This window comes from Oncorhynchus kisutch, linkage group LG20 (genome assembly GCF_002021735.2).
Source record: "Oncorhynchus kisutch isolate 150728-3 linkage group LG20, Okis_V2, whole genome shotgun sequence".
Lineage (NCBI taxonomy): Eukaryota > Metazoa > Chordata > Actinopteri > Salmoniformes > Salmonidae > Oncorhynchus > Oncorhynchus kisutch.
In genome coordinates this window covers 45,074,400-45,096,057 of record NC_034193.2, presented here as the reverse complement: position 1 = coordinate 45,096,057, position 21,658 = coordinate 45,074,400, and the positions used below count along the sequence as shown (strand labels likewise).

The window sequence follows — 21,658 nt, the reverse complement described above, 5'->3', positions numbered from 1 at the left end:
CTTGTAGGGCCTTTGACACAAAATGGTGTCCAGTTGCACAGGCTGGGGCCCCATGCTGATTATAGCTGCGGCAACTGCTTCCTAGCTAATGCTCACTTTACATTGAGGTGAATGAGACCACTCTTCATAATGTAGTCATCATCGCACCCATTGACGCACGGCACAGTGCCTGTGCCTGAAGGTGTGTTTGACAGAGGTAATATGACTAGACTTAAACCCTAATCCCCTCTGAACAAACCTTAGATCAAACAACACTGGGTTAGCACGCACACAAACACGCACGCGCGTGCACACACACACTGCTTTCTTGCCTGACTGGCTTCTCACCTCCATGGTGAACGACTAGTCCTCTATTGCCTAAACACAGCTAACACCGCTACATTGTGAGTCATTATCCGGTGGAAGTAGCTAGCTTTGTCAATTTAGCTAAAGTAGCTCGGCTCCGAGGAACTCTGCGTGAACTTTCACCTTCACGATGTGCGAAGCTTTGGAGCTTTGAATGAATAAAAAGGTTTGTTAATATAAAATACAAAATATTTGTATATTGCTATTCAAATATCATGAGAAAATACATAATTATGAATTAAATATATTTTTGGTTTTGATTATTCATTATTCAGAAGATGGAGCAAGCAAGAGTAGCTGAAGATGTAGGGGAAAGGCCAACGGTACTGTCTCTGACAGTATGTGGTGTTGTACAGTAGTACACATGTCTACGTTTAGTCCTATTCTCCCTTTCTGGACTGTACTGACATATCTTTTAGGAACAGGATACACCATTTAAATCATCCAACTTACAGTAAAGCTATAATTGGGGGAAAACCGTTGACTACTTACGTTACGACTAGATCTTTTGGTGTTCATTTATTGTAACACTGATAAGCTCTCAGTCTCTCCCAGTTCAGCACATGGCAAAGTTTCTAATTATTAAGGATAATTATCATCATAACTCTGGGAAGTTTTCTGGAACGACCGCACAGAGAGAAAGTATGTAATCAGGGTCCCGTCTTCCTCTCTTTCTTCTCCTCCATTCCACGCTGAGTCATCCGGCTCCCCCTAGAATTCCAGCTGGAATTAGGGGCAGGGATTCCCCCGGAAGCGCAATCCGATCGGTGGAGCTCTGTTTATTGTTCAGTCTTGAGGCTCCGGGTAAGGAACGCCGAGTTGGGAACATCGGGAAGAGGGAGCGTTACAGAAAATGTACATTAGATCCCAGTCGCTCCCAGGCACTCCCGGCTGTCACCGTGAAGAGTTTAGGTTTGGGAAGCAGTTGGGAATTTTTTAATTTTTTTTTTTTTACTTCCACGTCGGAATAGTTTGTTCTGTGGTGCTTCGACTGGGACTGTGATTGGAAGACATGGCTGCATGTGGTGCAGAGATGCACATTAACCCTGAGATGGAGGTCCTCTGTGAGTATGGCTGATGGTTGCGTCACAAATGGCACCATATTCCCTATATAGTGCACTACTTTTGACCAGGGTCCATAGGGTTCTGGTCAAAAGTAGTGCACTATGTCGGGAATAGGGTGTCATTTGAGATGCAAACTTGAAGGAAGGGGGAGGGCTGTTGAGACAACTGGTGTGACTGAGACAACTGGTTTCTATTAAGGCCAATCAGGGGGGCTACATGATGTTTAACTCTACTTTAGACGCTGAGGAAATGGAAAGGCAATCAGGGACATCCCAAGATGCTTTTTAATAAGTTCCTCTTCTCCCCCTAAAACCTCAGTTTAGATGAGGTAAGGCCGCATAGGGTCTGCATTGATTTCTCTCTCCCTGAAGTTTTGTTTTATCATCTGTGCTGTTTCGTGCTACTCTTGTATGTTGCATTAAGGCTCCATGTCCACAGTTGAGTTATGTATCACTAAGAATTTCCTTGATTCGAAAGTGGAGTTGAATAGTTTGCATATACACAGTATGTGTTATGTCTGAGTCTGCATGCTTCTAATGTGGGTTTGATGGAATCCTTGTGCATGCTAGCCTCTCTCGCTCTAGCTCTCTCTCGCTCTAGCTCTCTCTCTTTCTAGCTCTCGCTCTAGCTCTCTCTCAGGCTCTCTCTCTAGCTCTCTCTCTAGCTCTCTCTCTAGTTCTAGCTCTCTCTCTAGCTCTCTCTCTAGCTCTCTCTCTAGCTCTCTCTCTAGCTCTAGCTCTCTCTCTAGCTCTCTCTCTAGTTCTAGCTCTCTCTCTAGCCCTCTCTCTAGCTCTCTCTCTAGCTCTCTCTCTAGCTCTCTCTCTAGCTCTCTCTCTAGCTCTAGCTCTCTCTCTAGCTCTCTCTCTAGCTCTAGCTCTCTCTCTGGCTCTCTCTAGCTCTCGCTCTAGCTCTCGCTCTCTCTCTCTCTCTCTCTCTCTCTCTCTCTCTCTCTCTCTCTCTCTCTCTCTAGCTCTCTCTCTAGCTCTCGCTCTAGCTCTCTCTAGCTCTCGCTCTAGCTCTCTCTAGCTCTCTCTCTCTCTCTAGCTCTCTCTAGCTGTCTCTCTAGCTCTGGCTCTCTCTAGTTCTAGCTCTCGCTCTCTCTAGCTCTCTCGTTCTCTCTCCTTATCTCGCTCTCTCGCTCTAGCGCGCTCTCTCGCTCTAGTGCGCTCTCTCGCTCTAGCGCGCTCTCTCGCTCTAGTGCGCTCTCTCGCTCTAGCGCACTCTCGCACCCTAGCTCGCTCTCTCTCGCTCTAGCTTGCTCTTGCGCTCTCTCTTGCTCTAGCTCGCTCTTGCGCTCTCTCTCGCTCTAGCTCGCTCTCGCGCTCCTCCTCTAGCTCTCCCCCACTAGCTCTCTCTCCACTCTAACTCTCTCTCCCCCTCTAGCTCTCTCTCCCTCTCTCTAGTGCTCTCTAGCACGCTCTGTCTATCTACTGTATGGACAGTTGAAGTCGGAAGTTTACATACACTTATGTTGGAGTCATTAAAACTCCTTTTTCAACCACTCCACAAATATCTTGTTAACAAACTATAGTTTTGGCAAGTCGGTTAGGACATCTACTTTGTGCATGACACAAGTAATTTTTCCAACAATTGTTTACAGAAGTTTACATACACTAAGTTGACTGTGCCTTTAAACAGCTTGGGATATTCCAGAAAATTATGTCTTTAGAAGCTTCTGATAGGCTAATTGACATAGTTTGAGTCAATTGGAGGTGTACCTGTGGATGTATTTCACAAATATCGTACATTTTTGGAGAAATGTCCTCTGGTCTGATGAAACAAAAACAGAACTGTTTGACCGTAATGACCATCGTTATGTTTGGAGGAAAGAGGGAGGCTTGCAAGCCGAAGAACACCATCCCAACCGTGAAGCACGGGGGTGGCAGCATCATGTTGTGGGGGTGCTTTGCTGCAGGAGAAACTGATGCACTTCACAAAATAGGTAAGAAAATTATGTGGATATATTGAAGCAACATCTCAAGACATCAGTCAGGAAGTTAAAGCTTGGTCACAAATGGGTCTTCCAAATGGACAATGACCACAAGCATATTTTCAAAGTTGTTGCAAAATGTCTTAAGGACAACAAAGTCAAGGTATTGGAATGGCCATCACAAAGCCCTGACCTCAATCCTATAGACAATTTGTGGGCAGAACTGAAAAAGCATGTGCGAGCAAGGAGGCCTACAAACCTGACTCCGTTACACCAGCTCTGTCAGGAGGAATGGGCCAAAATTCACCCAACTTATTGTGGGAAGCTTGTGGAAGGCTACCCGAAACGTTTGACCCAAGTTAAACAATTTAAAGGCAATGCTACCAAATACCAATTGAGTGTATGTAAACTTCTGACCTACTTGGAATGTGATGAAAGAAATAAAAGCTGAAAGAAATAATACTCTCTACTATTATTCTGACATTTCACCTTCTTAAAATAAAGTGGTGATCCTAACTGACCTAAAACAGGGAATATTTACTAGGATTAAATGTCAGGAATTGTGAAAAACTGAGTTTAAATGTATTTGGCTCAGGTGTATGTAATCTTGAACTGTATGTATGTATGTATGTATGTATATATCTGGGAGTTATTTGGCTCTGTTATGTAACACAGTTGGGAAGTGTCACTGTAAAACTGAGAGGAAACAATCCATTAGATAAACACCTTGGCTAAAACAAACCTCTGACCACAAATTCCGACAGTTAATCTACTTTGCGGCCACTGTTCAAACAACAGGCGCATGGGTCTTTCAAAAGAGAGAGTGTGTGTGTGTGTGCGCGCGTGTGTGTGCGTGTGTGTGCCTCGAGTGCAGAAAAGTGCAGATGAAAGCAAACTAGGCCAGGTTTATTGTAACCTTGAAGAGCAACATACAAGCGGAGGTCTGCGATGAGTCAGGAGCAGAGTTGGAGGGATCGTGTAGCGTTGCTGGAGCACAGCACAGTCCCCGAGGGAGTAGTACAGTGTGTGTATGTGGAGGATTAGAAATGGACTGCACGAATGTCATGTCTTCAGGGTGGAGAGAGAAGAGCAAGTAGGGCTAGGGGGTTTTCCTGACCATGTGACTAAGGTCAGAGTTTATCCTGGTCTGGTCACACAGTCAGAAGTCGGTCCCTAACTCTAAAACGGGCCTTTTGCTGTCTATACCATGTCTCCCATGTGGTGCCACGAGATTATGGGTTCATCTCAATAGTGTAAAGGAGCTACCTCTCTCCGTCTGCTTTCCTTCACCTGCACTGATCTAATCCTGGTGGGAATTTGCTATCACTTATCCGGTTCCCTCAGATGAGTGTGGACGACGAGAAGGAGACGAGGAGAGGAAGCCTCTTTGGACTAGAGAGATGCTCCCAGCGCCTCAGATGTTTTCATCTGGTTGCATGCATCCTCACATGCTGTCTCCATCTGCACCACAGGGGAGCAGAGCAGCCTCGGCTACAGCTCAACAGGAAGTCGCTTGTTTCTCTCCTTCCCAGATAAGCTTGGCCAGATGTTCTCTCCCTCCTCCTCCGCTGTCCTTCTTTATCCCTTCTTTATCCCTTCTTCCATCTCTCTGGGTGGGAGGCTATATGTCTGTGTGAGTCACTCTCTCTGCTGAGTCATTGAGGTGACTTGGTTAATCAGCTCCATGTGTTCTAATCACTGTGTGGGCCTCCTTCAATGAGATCTGACCTCTAGTCCAATCAGAGAGCTCCCCTCTGGGGTTGTGCCTGCATGGGTCTCCAGTTGCCTGTTCGGCCCACACAGTTTGATGTGATTATACGAAGCTGGCCTCAAAATGGCCTCCAGCAGTGGGGTAAATGACAAAACAAAACAGAATGACAAACAAAGCTCTGGCGAGACGTTCAGCCAACAGAGCAACAGCCGCCTAAGAACTGGGTCATTTAATAAGGTTCTGGCACAATAATTCAAATGTTTGTTTGCAACTGCAAAACAAGGACGTGGCTCCAGGGTCTCATCTTGTTATCGTGGCATGCAATCAAGATAAGGAAGGAAGTCTGAATGTGATCTCTCACCCACAGACTTCTCTTTGCCAAAAAAGTATTCTGAGGTCTATTAGCTAAAGGGCTGAAGGGCTGGACTCGGATCAGTTGCTATGGTCATGAGCGTACAGTAGTAATCGGAGGATGCCTGTTCTAGGACTTCTATTTCTATGGGCCGGCGACTTAGTCATTTTGCGACCATTTGGAGCACTGAAATAGACTCAGTCAATGAGCAAAGCTTGAGTTTCAATTTAGAATTCGCTCATCGTGACAAGGGTGATCCTTCCGAACTAGCTGCTATTCCACAGGACCAGCTAAATGTATGGCCGCCATTGATTCAGTCCCAGGTGATCTCTGGGTTCTCCCAAGACGAGGGACAAACAGCGTTTGTGCTGCAGTGTTTTATGCTGCAGATGAACAAATCATGGACAATGCCGGGCATACTGCATAACCTGCCCTACATTGAATCAGAAACCACATGCAGCTTGCCTGGCTTCAATATGACACTTTTTTTTGGGGGGGGGGGGGAGAATAAACAGACACGCTACCGATGTATTCCAAATAGAGCCTCAACCCGACGAGCCTGCGGGTGATGATCTGTATTAGTTCAGGAGAAGACGACCTGTTCGCTCATGTCTATCTCTCACTGAGACCGGATGCCTATAGGGCCAGGTGCACAAACCATTTTGGTCCAATACATACACAAACCACTGAAACTATGACAGGAAGGAAGTGTTTGTGCTGAATATGAGAGAACTTATCATCAGCTTGCAAATGTGGGGGAAAAAGCTTGTTTAGGTAAGTGCAGTACTGAGATGTTTCTCTTTCCATCTTTCCACCCGCTTGTGATAAAAACACATTTCTCTCTTAATTCCAGTAATCGGATAAGAAGGAAGAGTGTTTCGGCATTGAAAGGATTGTGATTTTCATAAGTATGAATACAGATTTATGATAGACACAATTCCACAGATGTTGCATGGATAGGCCCACGTAGCAAGTGATTGCAGCTAGGAAACCCAAGGAAAATACCACGCTAACGTATTTCACTGTATGTAGACATGATGAAGACCAAGCTCCGCAGTTATTGCAGGCAACAAGTAAACGTATGAGACCAAAAGGAAGTCACACATTGTACTCTTATACAGTTCATAATGTTTTGAATTACAGTCGACAGAGCTGTTTCCCATAGAATGTTTCATGCGGAGTCTGATGACTGTGGGATGGTATTCATTTGTTATCTGGGACATATTCCTTTAGTCATGGGGCTGTATGAGGCAGTCATTAATGTGATGGATGGAGACTCATTTTAACCCAGGAGGAGAAAGAGCCAGTGGCCTCCTCACAGTACACACACAGTGTGCATACACACACACACACACACACACACACACACACACACACACACACACACACACACACTGCGCTGAGCATTGGGAGGGAAGGGACAGATGGACATCAACACACACACCATCTTTCACTGAACACACATTTGTTACACATTTTTCTTCTCCTTTTTAAGCACGTGCAAACTGTCACGTTCTTTATAATCTTTCCGTTTCCACCTCTTACACACACTCACTTTTCCTTTTCCTGTCAAACACATACACCCTTTTCTCTCCATTCCTTAAACATATGCACTCTTATAACACACTCCTTTCCTCCCATTTCCAACTGCCCCCCCTCCCCCTGCACACACACACACACACACACACACAGTGTCCAGCACATTCACAATGCTCCCCATTCAACTCTCCCTGAATGAGGGGTGTGGCATGCCTGCTGCTGGCCGCCTGGCTGGCCTGCTTGGGTGTAGAGTGGTGGGTCATGTGTCCAGGCTGTGGGGGCGGGGCCTGGGAGCAGCAGCAGAGCCTGCCCAGCTGGAGCAGAGATCAGGGTGGCTGAGAGGGAAGAGAGAGAGGCTAGGGTGAGTGTCTCTGGTTTTCTGTTCATTCATAACATGCTACGGCTTCTTGTTTCTCTAATTTGTGTGTGTGATTTCCTATTGTAGAGAGGCTGGAGGAGTGATAGAAAGGAAAGAGAGGGCTGGCGGGGTTGTTCAGTCTGTGTGTGTGTCCTGTCTGGATGGGGTTTTGGAGCTGGACCGTGTAGTGTGTGTGTGTGACAGCTGTATTTGTCAGGGATTGGAACGGTGTCATAATAATATTCAGACCAGACCTTTTTTTTCCTATCGATCTTTCTCTTGTTCCATTGTGCTCTCTGGGAGAGTTTGGTGGGTTTACTGCTCCCTCTCTTTTAGGTTACCCCCCTCTCTCTATCTGTTTCCTATCCCCCTCTCTCTACCCCCTCTTTCCTTTGTGCTCGGCCCCATTCAGCTTGAATAATCAATCTGCTTAAATGGGTGGGGAGTATTTATTGACCAATCATGTTAGTCCTAATTGCTCCCTGTGTCGAATGTTCTGGCTTGACTTTGATCAATTGCAGTGGATTAGTAAGTATGATTTAATTTTGGCAACCCCATGCATCTGCTCTCTGGTGGGTTGCTGTTGCAAGTTCGAGGCGAAGCGTCAGGCCACATTTTCTGCATGAGACTTTCTTCAATGGAAGAGCGGCCCATTCCTTTGCAACCCACCCCCAACCCACCCCCAGCCCCCAACCCAACCCACCCCCAACCCACCCCCAGCCCCCAACCCACCCCCAGCCCCTCCGCTTCACCTGCCTCTCAAGAAAGAACCACGTTTGTGCCCCGTCTTATGTGACTGACCATGTTCCGTTCCCTGTTTCTGCTGTTGAATATATCAGCCATATGGCTTCTAGTTGCAGTAGTTCTTGGCCACACGACCTCCATTTTACCCAGCGTTCGACAGGTTGTAATTGTACACAATCCACCAATAGACAGCGACCGTTGAAGACAGTAGAACAAGACGCAGCAGTGTAGCTTTCTGCTCCAGTCGTCACACCATAGTACACGTCAGATGTTCTAGATGTCCTTGCCTCGGAGTGTCCGCCACACTGTATCCCTATACGACCAAGGAGGGATACTGTTAGCTTAAACTGCAGTGTGTGTGTGTGTGTGTGTGTGGACAACAGCTATGCAGCGACGACAAGAAAAGTGGTCTCAGCACCAGTGTAACAGATGTGACCATACTTCTATCTCTCTTGCGTTTTGTGTTTTTAAAGAAAGGACTGTCCAGCCGGCGGCCCCAGTCGATTGGTGTCTATTCTGACGTTGGACACAAGGAAGCACGTTAGACGTGCAGGACAACAGTATGTTGATGGCTGTAGATTCGTGATGCCGTGCTTGGCATGGAAATAACTGTGAATTAGCAGGGGCCTTTCTCGAGCTAACTCACTCTTACAAGCAATAACATACGAGAGCACATCCCACACTTCCAGCCAGTATCGAACAGGTAACGTACACGTATGCACTGAGTACACCACACGTTAGGAATATTGAGTTGCACCCTTTTTGCTCTCAGAACAGCCTCAATTCGTCGGAGGCATGGACTCTACAAGGTGTCGAAAGTGTTCCACAAGGATTCTGGCCCATGTTGACTCCAGTGCTTCCCAAACTTGTCAAGTTGGCTGGATGTCCTTTGGGTGGTGGACCATTCTTGATGCACACAGGAAACTGTTGAGTGTGAGAAACCCAGCAGCGTTGCAGTTCTTGACACAAACCAGTGCTACCAAACCCTGTACAAAGGCACTTACGTTATTTCTGTCTTGCCCGTTCACCCTCTGAATGGCGCACACACACACAATCCATGAATCAAAATCCTTCTTTAACCTGTCTTCGTCTACGCTGATTTGATGTGGATTGACATCAATAAGGGGTCATAGTTTTCACCTGGTCAGTCTATGTCATGGAAGGAGCAGGTGCTCTTAATGTTTTCTAAACTCGGTGTATATACACATCAGGATATGTACATAATGAACTCGTACACATTGTAAATATAGTATTTCAGAACATGACCTACCGCTTGCGTGTCACTACCGGGAAGAGTTTACGTTCACGATCTCCCCCTGACCAATGTCATAACACCTCATTGATATGTAAATTCAACCAACCAAAAGGAATACGTAAACAATGACTACATATTTCTGCGGTGTCAAGAGGAAACATAACCAACCCTGTTACAGGTGTTTAGTCCATCATTCATTAGTTCACCACCGCTTTAGAGTAACAGACACTGACGTTATATTAAAGTATATTAAGTTGTAACGTGTTTACAGCCGCTACAGTTATTAACCATCAACACAAGAAACCAACCGCTAATTAGCTACATTAGCCCACAAGGGAGTAGTTGCATTGTGATTACAGTGTAGCTGTTTGCTACTGCGTCCATCATTTGTTTCATGCTTTAGTTACTATTCCGCTCGCAGGCCAGGTGGCAGGACTGAACGTGGGTCACACTCTGTAGCAAAACACTTCGGGAAAGCAAATATCTGTCCCATTTCACTCTATTTCTTAAGTGTTTTCTCCCTACTGAGACCGACCCTGTTCAGGTGACTATCCTGGAGGTAGAGCGCTCTTAAGAGGTGGATCTGTGGCCTGTTATGCCATAAACACCATAACGAATCGTGTTCCCGAAACATAGCCTTTGCAGCCGTCATTCATTTCTCAGTGCTTTCTCTAGATCGGATTCGGAGAGTATTTGGTCAAGCTCTGGTGTAACAGGACTTCTTCCTTTGATTCCCATACGTCCTCTTTGCTGACCTCTGTTTGTGCTGCCTGAAGGGTACCAGCCTGTTTGAACCCTGTTGAGTGATCCCTCTCACGTAGTGGAGCACGTTCAGGTCGTTAACAGGGAAATTAGATCAATGTTTCTGGCCCTGTAGAACACACTACTCAGGAGATGTGAGCAAAACAACTTGATTAATGCCCAGACATCTGTAAACCCTTTTCTCTTAAGTCTATTGAAGCCCCCTATTAATGCGCAAAGGAACATTTATTTGACTTCTTTGTTCTTGTGGTTGTTCTTGGCTCATAATTGCATATCTTCCAATAACACAATGTGTGGAAATATATAAAGGGGGTAACTGGCTAATACAACTAATTGGAAACATTTTTATGTGTAGCTAATTGCAGCACACGCAGGCACGAAATGAAACAAATATCTCGGAACGATATTCCCCACCGTATCTTCTCAGGGCACCGTATTGTCTGAGGCCTCCACTCTGAACGTAATTACATTTTCCTCTCATAAGGAAGAGTAACCGTTTTCAGCGAGGATCCAGTATTTTTTTTTTAAACCACCCAACTTCCCACTTCATACTTGGTGGTCGTGTGACTGCCATACACCAGTTCTCCCAGTTCCCTATAATGCTGCTCTGAATGACTTCCTTTCAGTCTCTCTTCCCTTTTCTCAGAGGCCTGGAGGGTTTTATATTGTTGTGGTAGGTATATGACTTAAAGCAGCTGGTTCGCACACAGTGTCCGTCATGGCACTCAACAACACAATAATGGCCGCACCTATGCTGGGCCTTCCTCTCCTCTCTCATATACCTCATCTTGCTCTCTCTCTCTGTCTTTCACCTTGTCTTTGTAGCATGGGCCTCTCTCCTCCCTTATATCATCCTCAACTGTGTTTCCTTCTCTCCGTATTTCTCACTCTGTCGCTGTATTTACAGCCTGCCTCATGTTCTCTCTCTCTCCATCCCTCACTCTCTCTCTCTCTGCCGCTGTCTCTGTGGTGGGTAAAGGGGGCAGGTCATTATCTTTGTGTTCCAGAAGTTCCCGTGTGGAAAGCTGTCTTTTAACACCATCTGCTTTGGGCCGCGCGGGGCCAAAGGTCACATTCTCAGGGGGCTTGACGAGCGACGGCTGTAGTGAAAGATGAAGTGAGCCAGTAGCATTCGTCACCCACCGCCATCTGAAGCGTGTGTGAGGAGGCAGGGGGAGTGTGTATGTGTGTGTGTGTGGGCTGTCCACCGTTCTATTCTTCAAGCCCACTGTATCGCATGCTATGGTGTTATTGCAGTAAAGTGGCACGTTGACCTCCTTAATCAGCTGGTTCCCTTTGGTTCAAAGGACGGATGAGAGATTGAGTGATGGGATATCCTCTTGGATGTACACTACAGAACAGTTACGCATGTCCCCCTACTGTAACTAGCCTCACCTCAACGGACAGTTCCAGCCTTCCAGTGACCCCCAAGTTGTTGACCAACCGAGAAAAAAAACCTAAATCACACTGTTCACCCTTCCTGTAGTATACTCACTGCTAAAATGTTTCTTCTATTCTACTGGGCCATTTACTTTATTCTTATGTTGTGTTAGTTGTTATTGCTGCGTTGTCGACGGAACCTGCACATCAGCCTTACGTTGGACCCTGTTTATCCTGTACATACCACCAGCACTTGACTTGGTCCTCTTGGGAAACAGGGCGTCCAGCATTGCTCTCCACTCTTTTTGTTTCTGCTTGAGGACTTTTACGGTACCCAGCATGGGTTTAACCAAACAGGACGAGTGACCAGATCATCTGCGACCTTTACAATCGGAATGTTTCTTCATACCCGAGTTCAATCAAGTACAGTTCTCACTGACACAACAGCCGAGGATGGAGTGTTTATTAAATAGTTTGGGGTATGGCCTCGTCTCCGAGCCACATGCCGATGACAGGTAGCCCTCTGCTGTGCAGCGGGAACCCAGAAAGGAGTTGCAATGATGGGCCTGGAGGTTATTATAGCTGGTGGTGGGGAGGTGGATGACTGTCAAACTGATGCTGAAAAACAGGAACTGAGAGAACATTGGTAAGTTGGCATAAATGCATCCCAAGATTTACACCCCTTGGTTGAGAGAGAGGAAAGTGATAATTGCCCAAGAGTGAGCCCAGCTCGTAGGTTAAAATGCCCAAGATTGAGCCCAGCTCGTAGGTTAAAATGCCCAAGATTGAGCCCAGCTCGTAGGTTAAAATGCCCAAGAGTGAGCCCAGCTCGTAGGTTAAAATGCCCAAGAGTGAGCCCAGCTCGTAGGTTAAATTGCCCAAGAGTGAACCTGTAGGTTAAATTTGCAAACATGTGGAATGAGCATTATTGTGCCACACTTATAGGTTATAAGGTAAGCAGGTGAATGATATTACACACATGGCTAATAGGAAGAGCAGAACAAAACGCTATGCTGATGATGATATATTTGTATTCATTCCCACTATGCCCGAATAATGGGAATTGTGTTTAGCTGCTTGAAGTTAAACCAGCATTCAGACCAGCCTTCCTGATTGAACTTTTGTAAATTACTTTACAAGACTGTACTCTATGTATTCTAGAATGACTTTACAAGACTGTACTCTATGTATTCTAGAATGCCTCTTGCATGCGTGTCTTGTACAGTAAGCTATACAGAGGAGGAGTTGCTCTTATTGCAGTAGTCACTATAGCTCTATGTCCAATAGTAGGATCCGGTGCCATCCTGCCGTGCCCGTCCGTCAGCCCTCTCCCACACTGCCCCGTGTAATCCTACCATCCACATATCTGCTCAAGAGAGCAGAAGGCATAAAACTTAACGATCGCTTCATCTCCTGTAAAAGAGGGGGAAGAGGGAGTGAGCGAGAGAGGGGGGGGGGGGGGGGTGACCATTTGGTTGGTGCTGGGCTGAGACCCTAGCCTGATCAAAGATCTGTTGGTTTTGTCTTGCCAACCCCAAGTCCTGGTGTGACAATTGACACAAATGGAGTTGGCAAGACGGAACAAACAGATCTGGGACCAGGCTACTGGGACACAAGGTCACCCCCTAGGTACTGGGACTTTAAAAGAGCAGACCGTGTTGTTAAGTGGATCAGTAACGGTGTGTGACCAAGAAGCAGAGGATGCCGAGGCTTCCTCCCAAAGCCCGAACAGAGAGGCATGGCATCCTTGGCATCCATGTGCTAAAGGGTTGAAGAAGGGTTGAAGAGAAGACTGTCTCTTATCTGAGCCATGCAAATAGGATCTGTCACAATGTGTGTTGCACCAATTATGAGGAAGCAGCTTAACTGGTGTGATCTCCTCAGAAGTCCAGAGACCTTGAAACTGGATTGGATGACTGGTGCTGGAGTTCTCATTCTTTATGACCCGTTGTCTTGTAAAGAGACGAGGACCAGACCAGTCCCGGATGGACCAACTCAATCATTGACCGCACAATTCAAACCACGTGGCCCAACATCAGGCCAAGTTACTCGTTGTGCATGAGATGAATGATTGTCATGGTCTCGCTCACCCATGTTTCCATTCTCTGTGGTTCTGTTGGTTCTGGTTCTGTTTCCCTTCTCTGTGGTTCTGTTGGTTCTGGTTCTGTTTCCCTTCTCTGTGGTGTCCGGAGTTCTGGTATAGTCAAAGGTTGGATTTGCCTCAAAGAACAGAGAAGAAGAAAAACACAACAGAAAGGCAACTAAAGAGGTTGTGGTTTAAATTGGAATGGTTCTGACAGTTAACACGTTTTGAATAAGGTTCTGCCAAATTGCATTATTTAATATATCGAAACCAAAACAAACCGAAAGCACATCTCTCCGCAAACAACCAACCTATTGTCTCATAACTCTACAAACATGTTTGAATGAAATTCATAATATGAATTACACTCCTTGAATATTGTATTTGGGTCAGGATGTGTCTGATATTATGAATGTCAGAATGAAAGCAGAACAATGTTTGGTTATGGCTGCATGTAAATCAGTAAGGGATCCTCCGGTGCAGACTGGGCGGATTGTATCCGAATGGGATGTGGGAGAGATTCCCGGAGAGAGAGAGAGGAGGAACATTCCTTTGGGAACGCCGTGTAGGCTGGCCAGGAGCACCGGGTGGGCACAGGGTGCATGTTGGGTAAGGGGATTGCTTTTCAACGAGAAGAATTTGAATTTCAGTTTACTGACTGAATCGGAATGGACTCCAACCCTTGAGGGGAATGTGGTGGCTATGCTTTTTGGGATGGTTTGTGGTTTGATATATAGTAGTACCAGTGCAACACTGCTGTCAGCTGGCATGATTAACACAATCCCCCAAATTCCCTGTTAAAGGTCTTGAAATGGTCCGTCTAGCTGTCATTTGAAATGAATCAGAAGTGCTTTTCTCTTCTTTCTTTTCTTCTTTTTAAACATGTTGACTTTTCTAGTCTTCAGGTGGCATATGAGTTGATACATTTCTCATTGATGTCTCTTTCGCTGTCTCTTCTAGGCCTCTTCCGTTGTGTCTCCACTGACAAACAGGAAACCGTCAATCTACTGCCGAGCCTGAAACCTCACGTGTGGGGTGGAACGATGTAGCTCGTGCTCAATCTTTACTAGAGATCACTGATTTATGTATCTCTGTATGAGCCCATATTCACATGGCAGTAGAGAGGTTAGATGTGGCACGCAGACCCGGGTGCTATCCCATACCCTAACCATAACCACCACCAATGCAGTCCCCTATGAGACCGTGTAGCGTAACTAGCCTTCAACATTCAGATCTCAACCGCTTCGTTACACAAGATAATTGAACTTCTAAACATTAACTTATTTCCACCCTTGTTCATTCATGTCTTTTTAAATATAATTCTCCACATGGTCCCCGTTGATCTAGGATGAGTGTCCACATGGTCCCCGTTGATCTAGGATGAGTGTCCACATGATCCCTGTTGATCTAGGATGAGTGTCCACATGATCCCCATTGATCTTGGATGAGTGTCCACATGGTCCTCGTTGATCTAGGATGAGTGTCCACATGGTCCTCGTTGATCTAGGATGAGTGTCCACATGGTCCCCGTTGATCTAGGATGAGTGTCCACATGGTCCCCGTTGATCTAGGATGAGTGTCCACATGGTCCCCGTAGATCTAGGATGAGTGTAACGAACCAGTGTTTAGATGAATCAGAGGTGGTTCCCAATGGAGCAAATCTAGATGTGGAGTCTGGAAACAGCAGCTGTTAGGGTCTCATCCATCCATTTGATTCATTCTTCCATGCAAGGAAAGCAGCTCCACATGCTTTCCCTTAATACTTAAATCTCTTGTCACACTCAAGTCAGAAATGTCAGTTAGCCTTTTTTTCAACCCCAGTCGTAACAGTTGTCTGTTTTCAGAGTTCTGGTAAACACTGTGTTTGGTAGTCAGTTTGAAGTGTTAATAAGTGGAACAAGGGGTGTTTGAGGGGTTCATTCTGGGGTCAGCTAGGCATGTGTTTTTACAGGTCAAACATCCCATTGCGTTTGAATAAGCAACAGCTGCTTTGTTGGGCTTAGGGGCCCTTCGTCTTCAGTTTGGATGCAACGCGTATTGAAGGGGCTTTCACAGCAAATTAGGGTCATTAGCGTGAGTTAAGTTTAAAATGTGTAGTAGTCATAGTTTCACTGGTCCGTTTTAATCAGGTGACTCAGCCAGAGACCCAGCAGGCTTCAGAAAGGCTGCCAGTGCTCAGTAGAACAATGTTTACGCCTGGCCGCTATTCTGACTCATAAAAGGAAGGCAAGGCTTTCTATAAAAGCCTGGATCCTCAAACCCCAATGTTGTTTTTCTTGTAGCTCATAAATGAGGAGGAAGGTTCCTTGGAAGGTGAAATGTTTCTGACTAGGCCTATGGCCAGACTAGGCTAGAGACGAGAAGTGGACATTAATTCCATTCCTTTACTTTAGATTTGTGTGTATTGTTGGGAAATTGTTAGATATTGCCTTGTTAGATAATACCGCACTGTTGTAGCTCGAAACACAAGCATTTCGCGACACCCACAAAAACATGTGTATTTGACCCAATAAAATTAGATTTGATCAGTGGTCACTGTCACTGAGAGTGAGACTGATCGTTCTCGTCTGTTGTGCCAGTCAAACAGGAACAAAGAATTCAGACAGCAGATTCTCAGGCCTGAGTAATGTAACCGCCATCAGCACCCATTTTTCTCCTTTCTCTCTCGTGTGTGTGTGTGTGTGTGTGTGTGTGTGTGTGTGTGTGTGTGTGTGTGTGTGTGTGTACACAGAAGTTACCCACCAGATGGCACAGGGGGAGCTGGCATTGTGGTACCCAGGGGTGGGATGGCTCATAGACCCTTAATATGCCACCAGTTTGTATCCTGTCTCTTTCTTAGAGAGGCTGCTTCCTGCAATTCCTTACTCTTTAAAAAAAATGTATTTTAGTTAACTCTTATTTTACCAGATAAGTTGACTGTACACATCTAATTTATGGCAATGACCTGGGGAATAGTTACAGGGGAGAGGAGGGGGATGAATGAGCCAATTGGAAGCTAGGGATGATTAGGTGGCCATGATGGTATGAGGGCCAGATTGTGAATTTAGCCAGGACACCGGGGTTAACACCCCTACTCTTACGATAAGTACCATGGGCTCTTTAGTGACCACAGAGAGTCTTTATTTAAGACAGCACCCTACACAGGGCAATGTCCCCAATCACTTCCCTGGGGTATTGGGATATATGTTTTTTGGGGGACCAGAGGAAAGAGGGCCTCCTACTGGCCCTCCAACACCACTTCCAGCAGCATCTGGTCTCCCATCCAGGTCCCGACCAGAACCAACCCTGTTTAGCTTCAGAGGCAAACCAGCAATGGCAGGCAGGCAGGCAGGGAGGCACCACAACATCAACAAAGGCCCTGTACATGCCACTGTGTCATACTTTCCCTCCCCTTTTAACATCAAATTAGCACTCTGTGTGTACTTCTACATCTTATTCCCACTACAGGAGATTGTCTGTTCAACAGGGATAGCAGCACCACACATCTGCTCTTACATGCAGTAGGGGCGGTTTCATCCGACCAAAGGGTTCACATTTCCCCATTTGATCGAATGTTTAATGTGAGCTTAATGAAGGCGCATAAAGAAGTTGAAGAGTGCTGAGTGTTGAGGGAACATAAAAACAAAACCCAGTACTCTGACGGCGATGTGTGTTGATTGATGACGGTAAAGAGGCACGGCTTTTTCGTCTATGACGTTCATGTTCCCAGGACGTTTCAGCCAAGCCGCTCTGCGGTGTCTTAGCCTCCATCAATCATCACAGGGTCTGGGAAACCGAAGGTCGAGACTGCAGCTCCACACAGATGGCGGCTAGTGAAGGTGTGGTCCATCCCCACCGGCACCACTCATTCCCTTCTATTGTGTCGTCTCGCTCTGACTATTAGTGGAGAAGAAACGGTCATTCCGTTCAGAGATTCCCAGGCGTTCCGATTAGTCTACTGGGAGTCCTACATTCTGGGGTGTGGGTTTTTGAAGGGTGTGTGGGTGGGAAGTGTGTGTAGGTGATGTATGCGTGTGTGGTAGTTACTGGGCGAGGGTCCCGTTTGGCACTGAAATTCTAGCTCCAATAGACCAGTTGGGAACACTGTTTATTAAAAGTTTATTAGCAGCACTTTTCCCAGGGCTTCCATGTGGAAAGTCTAGTACTTCCCAGTCCAAATAAACGAAAGCTCCTGCTGTAATGGTTCCACAACATGCTTACGCATTGTGCAGAAAGCCATCGGAGAAGATTCTATACGTGACATTGAATTTAGTGTCAGATCGGAGGCGGCGTGTTTTATGGGCACGCTCACAATTGTCGTTATCAGACATGGACAGGAAATGAGGCGCAGTGTGACAATGACTTCCGGTGTGCAAGGTGGAACAAAACGACTTGAATCATCAGGCCCGGCGAGCTAAAGCGAGAGGATGTGGATGCTAAGTGTGATGAACAGGAAACCCAGAGACTGCGGTGAAGATTCCGCTGTAAAGACAGACGTGGCTGTTGATGCTCAACCCATATTCATCAGGTCAACGGGCACACCGCGACAAGGAGCAGGGTGAGGTGGTTACAATGACCTGTCACAGACGTTGTCAAACTCACAAGGGAGTCCCACTTTCTCTCCTACTGTGAGTGCATGGACACAAACTAGAATGTGAAGCACTGGAAACGACAGCCACAGTTCCCCCTTATCTGGAGCACGTTGATAGTGGTCCGTGTTTACAGGATATGGACATTTTGTCTTGAGGTTTGTCTGTGGATCTTCTGGTTTTGGAGTGTCTGTAAACCTCGCAGTAGATGATATCAGAAAAGGGAAAAACACCCAACTGTTTCCTCCCACCACGCCGGGGCTAACGTGTGTGTGTGTGTGCGTGTGTGCGTGCGTGCGTGCAACAGTTGAAAGTAGCTTGTTTTCTGTTCAGTAGGCTCGTCCAGACACTGCTTTGGCAGTGAGCCTTGCTACGATAGGCAGTCATACCTTCTCTTCAACGACTTTTGGATTATCTGAGGTCTACTTCACTGTAGACTGTACTTTTCATCTACCTGCCTCCCAGTCACTCACTCAGGTGAGTGGTAACTTGTAACTGCTACTATTCTACAACACGAGTCTGCGTACTTTTTTTTGGTGCTTTTTTTTGTTGTAGTTTGAAATATTGTGAGTACTACGTCCACTTCACAGCTGCAGCTTGCCGCCATTGTTCACCACAACACACGCATGTACATCTTCAGATTTATGTGACGTAGGGGAGCGGATGTGTTTCTGTCCGCTGTGCTGTGTGTAATTTATTGGGCTATAGTCTATACGTTGTTGGCCGCATCACTCAGTTTGATTCCTCAGGGATCCGTGTTTGACAGTTGGGTGTGGACGGAGACAGGGGGGGGGGGGGGTTCTGAGTCATTTCATACAGTGTTGGTGTATGAGTATCTTTTCCTGTGGCTACAGTTGGACTCTTGTTAAGAGTCTGAGTTATTGTGTGAGATGGAGGTGTTAACCGTCATACCCATAGCATGTTATTCACCAAACATGCCACTACCGTTGTGTAGAATCAGTTTGATAAGTTACATTTGTCCGGTGTAGTTTGGGTTCAGTACAGTTTGATATAACCAGCTGGAATTCAGTGAACTGTCGTGAAATCTACTCATTGATCAGCAGCTACAGTGATAAGTGAGATGGAACTCCCCTATATAAAATGTTCCATGCTGAACACTGATATCTCTCTCTCTCATCATCAGGGTCAGAGGTCAAGCCGAGCCACAGCAACATGTCCACCCCGCCGCACCCGCAACCCCCTGCCAAGGGAGCGTCACATGGCGCTGGTGACTTCAGCTACGTGGGCATCGATGCCATCCTGGAGCAGATGAGGAGGAAGGCCATGAAACAGGGCTTTGAGCTCAACATCATGATCGTCGGTGAGTGGTGTTGAACAGTGAATACACACAAGCAAAACACACACGCGTGCAACACACACCCTTTTGAGATCATGGATGTGAGTGAATGGTTTTAAACACACGTGTGAACACACACACACACGTCCTCACCATCACATCTGTTACATCCACCCATCCCCAGAGAGAGAGACTTTCTTTTCTAAACACTTCATAAATGAGATTGGTACACACTACACATAGTGGCATGCATCCTACAGTATAAAAGAAAGCTGTCAGGCAGAGAGATGATGGAGTAATGATGCCCATTAATGGTGACGAGCTCTAGCACACTCCACTCTGCCCTCAGCTCACCACAGCTCGCGCGTGTCTCAGTCACCAGATCTCAACCGAATTGAACAGTGGCGCCTGAGACGGCGCTTTCCATCAACAAAACACCAAATGATGGAATTTCTTGAGGAAGAATAGTGTCGCATCCCTCCAACAGAGTTCCAGACACTTGTAGAATCGATGCCAAGGTGCATTGAAGCTGATGTGGCTCATGGTGGCCCAACGCCCTATTAAGACACTTTATGTTGGTGTTTCCTTTATTTTGGCAGTTACCTGTACTTTACCACGGTGAGAAGTGACTGAAGCTACGAAGAGCATGTTGAAGGACCTCGAGTCTCTCTTCCCAGCTTAGATGTCTCTGTGTTTGCGTGGCTGTCGGAGGGGATGGTGGTAGAGTAGAGCGCGGAGACACACACACACACACACACACACACACACACACACACACACACACAGTATGTTTGTATAGGAGCCCTGCGGGAGTGTGTTTTGTATACATACTAGCTGTCATAGTGGTTCTAAGGAGATCCTAAACCATTGGAATGTGTTTGTTTAAAATAAAGGTGGCATCTCAAGGTACCAAGTCAACGAAGACCCATCTGGGCAAGGTCAAAAGCGTTTACTTTCTCTCATGGCTATCATGTAGGAAGATCAATTCTATAAATAAAACATTTTACGCCAGACTTCCATGTTCTCTGACTAGGCTATATCTTTCTCTTGTCGGCACGTCATCATTGATATGCATCACAATCCTCATAGTTGTTTTCGGGCAAATTGCAGCATTCAGTCAGCGCTACATCAGAGACGTCAGAAACGTGTGCCCACTTGAAGTGGAGTGGTAACGTCGGAGAAAGGCAGACAGGCAGTGAATGGGATAGTTTATGAGCAAAGGGTATGTTGTGCAATAGTGCGCATACAGTGGGGAGAACAAGTATTTGATTCACTGCCGATTTTGCAGGTTTTCCTACTTACAAAGCATGTAGAGGTCTGTAATTGTTATCATAGGTACACTTCAACTGTGAGGGACGGAATCTAAAACAAAAATCCAGAAAATCACATTGTATGATTAAGTAATTAATTTGCATTTTATTGCATGACATAAGTATTTGATCACCTACCAACCAGTAAGAATTCCGGCTCTCACAGACCTGTTAGTTTTTCTTTAAGAAACCCTCCTGTTCTCTACTCATTACCTGTATTAACTGCACCTGTTTGAACTCGTTACCTGTATAAAAGACACCTGTCCACACACTCAATCAAACAGACTCCAACCTCTCCACAATGGCCAAAACCAGAAAGCTGTGTAAGGACAGGACCTGGTCAATGACCTGAAGAGAGCTGGGACCACAGTCTCAAAGAAAACCATTAGTAACACATTACGCCGTCATGGATTAAATTCCTGCAGCGCACGCACGGTCCCCCTGCTCAAGCCAGCGCATGTCCAGACCCGTCTGAACTTTGCCAATGACCATCTGGATGATCCAGAGGAGGAATGGGAGAAGGTCATGTGGAGATGTAACTCAGACTCGTAAGGCCTCTCTGTGAGATGTATGACCCTAATCCCAGCCCTAAAGCCCCTTAGACCGCAGCAGTGTCCCCGATGCGTAAAGGTTAATTAAGCTGGCACGGCTGGGCTGCCGATGCCTGCTGCTAATGGATGCCTATGGGGAGATGGCGGAATCAATCAAATGTATTTATAAAGCTCTTTTTACATCAGCAGTTGTCACAAAGTGCTTATACAGAAACCCAGACTAAAACAGCAAGCAATGCAGATGTAGAAGCACAGTGGCTCGGAAAAACTCCCTAGAAAGGCAGGAACCTAGGAAGAAACCTAGAGAAGAACCAGGCTCTGAGGGGTGGCCAGTCCTCTTCTGGGTCTTGGTGAGGAGTGTGTGGCCCTACAGCAGGCTGGAATGGCCCTACAGCAGGCTAGAATGAC

General features: G+C 46.3%; 1 protein-coding gene across 9 annotated transcripts in view; it reads left to right on the top strand.

Annotated features, from left to right (window-relative positions):
* Window positions 1–21,658, top strand: part of LOC109865792 (septin-9) — a 73,062-nt gene that overhangs the window by 37,903 nt on the left and 13,501 nt on the right. For 5 of the 9 annotated variants that reach the window (XM_031799564.1, XM_031799566.1, XM_031799565.1 and 2 more), the window contains exon 3: window positions 19,237–19,413. In XM_031799564.1, the coding sequence (XP_031655424.1) occupies window positions 19,237–19,413 (177 nt within the window). Of the gene's footprint in view, window positions 1–1,102; window positions 1,410–7,192; window positions 7,304–17,919; window positions 18,659–19,236; window positions 19,414–21,658 lie in introns of those variants that run through there. The other 4 variants (XM_031799567.1, XM_031799569.1, XM_031799568.1 and 1 more) reach the window with 4 other exon arrangements.